General features: G+C 40.4%; 1 protein-coding gene across 1 annotated transcript; it reads left to right on the top strand.

Annotated features, from left to right (window-relative positions):
• Positions 1-2,930: 2,930 nt before the first annotated feature.
• Positions 2,931-6,702, top strand: LOC137802565 (high mobility group protein B1-like). The gene is made up of 5 exons (XM_068600527.1): positions 2,931-3,036; positions 5,267-5,427; positions 5,676-5,821; positions 5,977-6,151; positions 6,269-6,702. Exons 2-5 carry the CDS (start codon positions 5,281-5,283, stop codon positions 6,431-6,433), a joined length of 633 nt encoding a protein of 210 aa, XP_068456628.1. The 5' UTR covers positions 2,931-3,036; positions 5,267-5,280; the 3' UTR covers positions 6,434-6,702.

The following is a 6,702-nucleotide window of genomic DNA, read 5'->3' as shown; positions in this document are numbered from 1 at the left end:
GTCATGTTTTAAAGAGTGAAATACTGAGTGCTTGTCTAAAAATGTAAGAAGTTTAATTTTAATTACAATTTTCAATATATTTTGTACAAACGTTTTAATTATTGTTATAAGTATAGTGCTATGCTAATAGTAGCAGTGCTATAGTAGTAGTAGTAGTAGTAGTAGTAGTAGTAGTAGTAGTAGTAGTAGTAGTAGTATTTACATAATTAGATGATAAATTACATAACGGCATTACATAAATGTCTTATTCATCGAGTCTGTAGTTTACTTATCTGGTTTTATAAATAAGGCTGATTTATTCATTTTAAAAGGTAGGATGAAATTGCTCAGGTGGGGTTGGGATGGAGGTTATATATATGTAGATGTATATATGTCCCTCACCCTGGTTCTAAAATACAGCCCGCACACCTCCTACTCCAACACACATACACATTTACAGACGCGCATAAATCTCTCCCTCCACCCAGTCCCGCCTCTTGCATGTACCATCCTCTCTTAAGCCCCTCCTGTATCTGCTGCTCTCCTGTCCTCTATTTTCCTCTTGATGACAAAATGAATTTGCATATCTTTTCCTGTGAGCGCTCATTAGAATGCATAAACCGGCCGCCTCCTCGCCTCATGAGCAGGCTATAGCTTTCTGCCGTGGCGACTCCTGATGCAAAATGAGACAGCCAGGCAGCATCACAGGCAGACATGTGGCTTGAGTCTGGGTTGTGATTGGCATTTAGAATCAGTTCACCCTTCCCTTTCTTAATTCAAGGATAAGGATAAAACTCTGTGTCGGCCATTTTTCTTTGTTTCTATATTAGCTGCTAAGCAGATGCATAATTATTAGATACCATTTCCACATTAAATGTATTAACAATTAATTATTTATTGAGCATGTATGGTTATACTATCAGTGATACATGATTATTTTTAAAAAGTATAATGAACATTTTCTTTATTTTAGAACCCTGCCCCCATCACCTCATTTAAGTCAGGTCTTTAGTCAAATAATTGCATTACATGCACTTTGGGTAGAATAATAAAGTAATATCCAGATGCCTGTTTCACATAATGAACTCCTTCTGAAGTTTCTGCAGACTGGCCTGTTCTAAGAATGCCCTTTTCTCCTCTGTTTATATCTGACAGAGTTTTGGTGGCTCCCTATATGTTACAAGACAACAGTATTCTACCTACTTAAAATGTAAAAGCAAAATATACATGACCACTTGTTGAATTTGTAACCCCACGTTATGTTCATAACACCAGCAAAGGAAATGTATAAGGGTCAGAGGACTAAGACACAATTATTAATGGGAACAACACTGATTAAATGCATTCTAATCTGTGTCTGATGGTGGCGCTAGAGCAAGCTCTCAGGGTCATTAAAGTCATTACAATAGTTTTCTTTGAGTAGCATGAGTGTGCACATTACATTTAAGTATTGTGTAACCTAAGAAGATGTGTTGTTGACCAGACAAACAAGCAAATTAACAATTGCATGACAAATCTTAACTCAATTGTACAGGACAGCACAACAAAATGTGGTTTCAGAGTGTTGTTGAATTTGTATTAGATACATATGAAAGTAAAACGGGTGGAAAAACTGGGAAACTTTGTGGATATAGTTATCTCTCCTATATTATAATCTGTATGAAATTATAAACAAATAGGATATTTGTTCATAAGTAACAACATAATTTAATTTAAAATACATTATGAACTGCTTTAAGAGCTGCCCTTGTATGTTTATGTTATACGTGATAGCAATGAATGTAATTCCCCCTATTGCCTTTTTCCAATGTAAGTACTTTGTAATTCATGGGTTTAACCATCTAATTACCCAGAACAATGTCTGGGTTGGGAGTAAAAAGCCCATGTTGCTATCAAAAGGACCTGTTATCTATGGGATCTGCAATTAGAACGTTTTAATGTATTACAAATCATACCAGCAAGCATTATTTCCCTCATCCTGATTTTAAAAAAAATCATGTAGACTTAATTAGTGTAAAAAATAATGTGTATAAACTAACTTCGGCTTAGAGTGCAAAGTGGCTATTTGATCTCCATTGTTTGTGCATTATTTGTGGATAAGCACCCTATCATCTTTTTATCAGCTACTGTATATAAAGCATATAAAAAACATTGTGCAGTTAAAATATAAACAATCCATCTTGAAGCTCAGTAGGCCAGTTATCATGATTTAATACCTGTTGATACATGCTTACATCAGCCTAATTTGGACTACATGCTCATAAGCGAACATCTTGAATAGCACTAAATAAGTGCATGATACAAGTAATGATTGTGTATACTTGTAGGAGAGACTAGAAACACACTGTGTGGTAAAGTCTGCATGTTTTTCTGAAATAAAAATGACCGTGTATAAGCCAAACCATTAACCATAATACCATTGTGTTTTCATTCTAACTCGCAACCAAACCCTTTAATATGTCATATACAGTGCATAACTGTGCCATAAGGAATAAGCAAACACATCTACTACCTTTAAAACGCGAACACGGGACGCACACTTTATGTGTTGTTTTTAAAGTAATAATTGGCATACAAGCTCACGTGCATTGAGGTTAATGTACAATGGAGCTGGTTGATGAAGAGAGACAGTCCATCCAACACAGTCGCACAACATTGCACGGCCGCCACATCCACTGCCTACAAGCCCTCCACGTTGTCTCATTCATTTCAATTGCCTACTGTACACTGTGCTCGACGTAGTGAATTCAATACTATGGCAAACACACTACACTACTACCAGCTCCAGCATGCTGGGACGGCAATATTTTTGTATCCACGCGCTTCAGAAAACTTGGGTGACGTTTCACAAAAGGCAGCCAATGGCTGCTCGTCTTCTATTAGGACAATGAAAACCCTCCGTCCAATAGGAGGAGCCCCAGACTGGGCGCTGGCCAATGGCGTGAGAGCCCCGCCGAGAGTAATGTTAGAGAGCTGAAGGCTGAAGACACTGCGTATCGCCCGTGTTCCCTCACACACAGCCATTGCAGAGCATTGAGATCCAGCCATAGTCCCTTGGTAAGTATCACACACGAAAATTTGAAGTAATCGTAATGATGATATCGACGATAACATGTATAAATATCTTACTTATGTGTTTGCTATGATCGTGTACGAGGCCTCTTATGACTCGCAGATAATTTTATTGCGTTGAAATGCAAAAAAAACAAGAAATAACTGCGGTAAGCAGGTACCGTTACATTGCCCTGGCTGGGAGTGTAGACCAGACGCTCCATAAAAAAGAACGAAATTAATATTAACCTTGACGGAAATCGACGAAAGTCGTCGCTTTTGGTAAATATAAATAATTTTGTATATTACTGTTGTAGCATTTACAGATAATGGAGTAAAAGCAGACCGCAGATATCGCGTAAAAATTGAGAAATGTCGAGCGGACAACACGGTTAACGACAATGGTATAGGAGCCTGGCCGCTGCGGTGCGTTGCGAAGATGAACGGCTGTCATGTGAAGGCTGGGGAGCGTGCGGGGTTTTATCGTTTAACAACCGAACATTTAAAAAAATATAAAAACATGAGAAAAAGACAGACCGATTCAAAACATACGCGGTCGTGTGTTTGTTCGCATTAATTCGGCCGAGAAGACTGGGGAAAAATTACCTCACGATCTGCGCTTTTACTGTAATGGCTGACTGTATTCGCATTGGAGGCGAAGCAGCGAGGCAAATGGGAAGCTAGCGACGAGAGGCGCAGTTGAGCTCAACTTTTTCCAACCGGGTTTTCTCGAGAAACAAACCGGTAACTATAAAATGTAACGACGCCAAAAGAAAGATCAAGCTTTCGTCTTTCCAACGACACCATTGCGGTATTTTTCCGCCGCTTTTGAGACGTTTTAATCGCGGTTTTCAAAGAGGTGGCTGCCGCGGTCGCTCTGCCCTCTATTGCATGCAGTGCAATGGCTGAGCGCTGACACAAAGAGAAGGAGCCATATTCTCCATGTTAGTGGATGAAGACGAGCGGCCATTAGGAGCTCATAGAAACCAAGGCAGTAGCACAGCCCGCTCATAGACTCAGTGCAGACCCAATGTATTGCTATACAAGCCGGCGAGTGCAATAGGAATCAATCGGGGAAATATTTTGTCAAGATCGCCGGCTTTGCAGACATATTTGTCACGTTGCAAAGCGAACTGAAGGGAGGGAGGAGACATTTGAGGGGGACTTTCTTTCATGAAGAAGGCATTCTCACAAAATGGAAGAAGAAATATTGCCGTCGTTGTTGACCTCCTTTTCCACAACGAAAGCCTATGCGCCATTGCTACTCCGGTCGACACAGCTTAACTGGGACTTACAGTAGCGTTTGATGGGAGAAAATGTTCAGGAACATTTAAGCAGTTTTTAACATATTAACAAAAGCAGTAGAATGAATTCCAGAACAAAACAACATAAAGACTGACTGTCAAATTACATCGAATTGCAGTTTTAAGTGTTGTATTTTCAATAAATACGGCTTTTTGTGTCTTTTTTGTGTGTGTCAAAGTTATTTGTTTGATGAAACGTGAATGAAACGGAAGGTTTCCAGAAGACCTTTTGTTGTTGTAGATGTGATTTAAAGGGTCTATTTCTTGGAAAACACGAGTCCTTATGTCTTCGCTCCAGAGTCCCACGGACGGCTGCGGTTTATGTTGCACTTGGGGGAACTTTAGCAGTTTCATGTGACAGTCGATCGCATTGCTGCGATGAAAAACATGTATTTATGGGTGTTTATGTCATTTTTATTTTAAAAAAAAATTAAAAAAAATCCGGAGCGTTGAGCCACTTTTAATCTCGGACCACTCTGTTTCATGCAGAGGCCACAGCGCAGATCGCTCAAATGTATAAAGTGCGTTTCATCTGTTCCGGGCGGCTCTGCTTCAGCGGAATGTTTCCGCGGGTCTTTAACTTCGCGCAGTTTGACAGCAAGAGGGCGGGTCACTTAGCGCCATCAATACCAGGGCTAATGGGAGAAATCAAAGACGGTCCCATTGTATAACACCAGTAACACAGTACACTAGATGGCTATAACATACCTATGTTTGATTTTATTTGAAATTATGGTTTAAAAACATTATACATATTGTTTATAAAGCCTTTAGGATATATATTAAGTATTAAGGGCCATTTATCACAACAAGCCTGACAGTTGTCACTTTATCCTCTTTCCAAAGTAAACCTGCACCAATAACATTTAGTATTTTTGCAAAGTCATGCAATTGCACAGCTAATCTAAACAATTTTTATTTATGTTTTCAAGATACCGCAGTCAAGATGGTGAGAGAGCCAGGAAAGCCGAGGGGCAAGATGTCCTCCTATGCCTATTTTGTCCAGACCTGTCGGGAGGAGCACAAGAAGAAACACCCCGAAGCTTCTGTTAACTTTGCGGAGTTCTCCAAAAAGTGCTCAGAGCGATGGAAGGTAGGATTAATGGATGATGGTGAGCTAATGGAGTAAAATATCGCTTAAATTTTTGAGAATGGATTAATATGCCACTCTTAATTGATATTCATAAAAAAATAATTCAGGTTCAGGATGCTGGGTAATTTAAACAACCTTAGAATCAGACCCTCAAACCTAGAAAATCCGAAGAATGAATACCCTGAACACTTGTGTACAAAGGTTTTTGCCACAGACGGTACAATCAGCGAACTACTTATTTTTTTCAGCCAATGACCCTTAAAGAGAAGGGGAAATTTGAAGATCTTGCCAAGCAGGACAAGGTCCGCTATGAGAGGGAGATGATGAGCTACGTCCCACCCAGGGGATCCAAGAAGAAGAAGTTCAAGGACCCCAACGCTCCCAAGAGACCCCCGTAAGTCAACACTTTATAGCCTCTTGAATAATGTCTCTTTCTGCAGAACAAATCAAGTCTAAATCACAAGCAGTTGACTTATGTTGTAAAGACACAATATGAACCATTGTTATACTGTGGAAATGACAAGCCCACGCTCTTCTTCCGCCCCACAGGTCTGCCTTCTTCATCTTTTGCGCTGAGTATCGCCCTAAAGTGAAAGGCGAGACCCCTGGTCTCACCATTGGAGATGTGGCCAAGAGGCTGGGTGAGATGTGGAACGGCACCGCTTCAGAGGACAAGCAGCCCTTTGAGAAGAAGGCGGCTAAACTGAAGGAGAAGTATGAGAAGGTAAAGACAAATTTTACAAAAGATAATTCACGTTGCTGCTGCTCCCCCTTGAGCACTTTGATGACAAAAGGCCGGGCCTCGACACAAGTTAAATATCTCTCCATTCCTCCATCGCAGGACGTCGCAGCATACCGCGCTAAGTCCAAACCAGGCGCCGGCGGGGCAGCGACCGCAGCAGCAGCCGGAAAAGCCCCGGCCAAGGTGGAGAAGAAGGTGGAAAATGATGATGACGATGACGACGATGACGAAGACGAGGAAGACTTTGATGATGACGATGACTAGTAGATTGCGGGTAGCATATGAAGTGTTCATGTTCTTGTTTATAATGCATTTAACCCCAATGTACACAGTTAACTGACTGAAAGAAAATACATTAGTATCCAAGGGGTAGAAAAAAAACAACAAAAAAGGCTGTGTATATCAGTTGTTTTATGCTGTACAGTTTTTTTCTCCTTTTTGTATAGTTGGCACTACACAAGTATCGTGTCTGTATCTTTCTGCCAGTCTTATTTTTTCAGTGATAGTTCCTAGACCACTATCCGTCTGGTACA

Source organism: Clinocottus analis, unplaced genomic scaffold (genome assembly GCF_023055335.1).
Source record: "Clinocottus analis isolate CAN_PGR_092001 unplaced genomic scaffold, fCliAna1.0.p SCAF_5, whole genome shotgun sequence".
In the NCBI taxonomy this organism is placed as follows: domain Eukaryota; kingdom Metazoa; phylum Chordata; class Actinopteri; order Perciformes; family Cottidae; genus Clinocottus; species Clinocottus analis.
The sequence above is the reverse complement of the archived record's forward strand: the minus strand, read 5'-3'. Positions and strand labels throughout refer to the sequence as shown.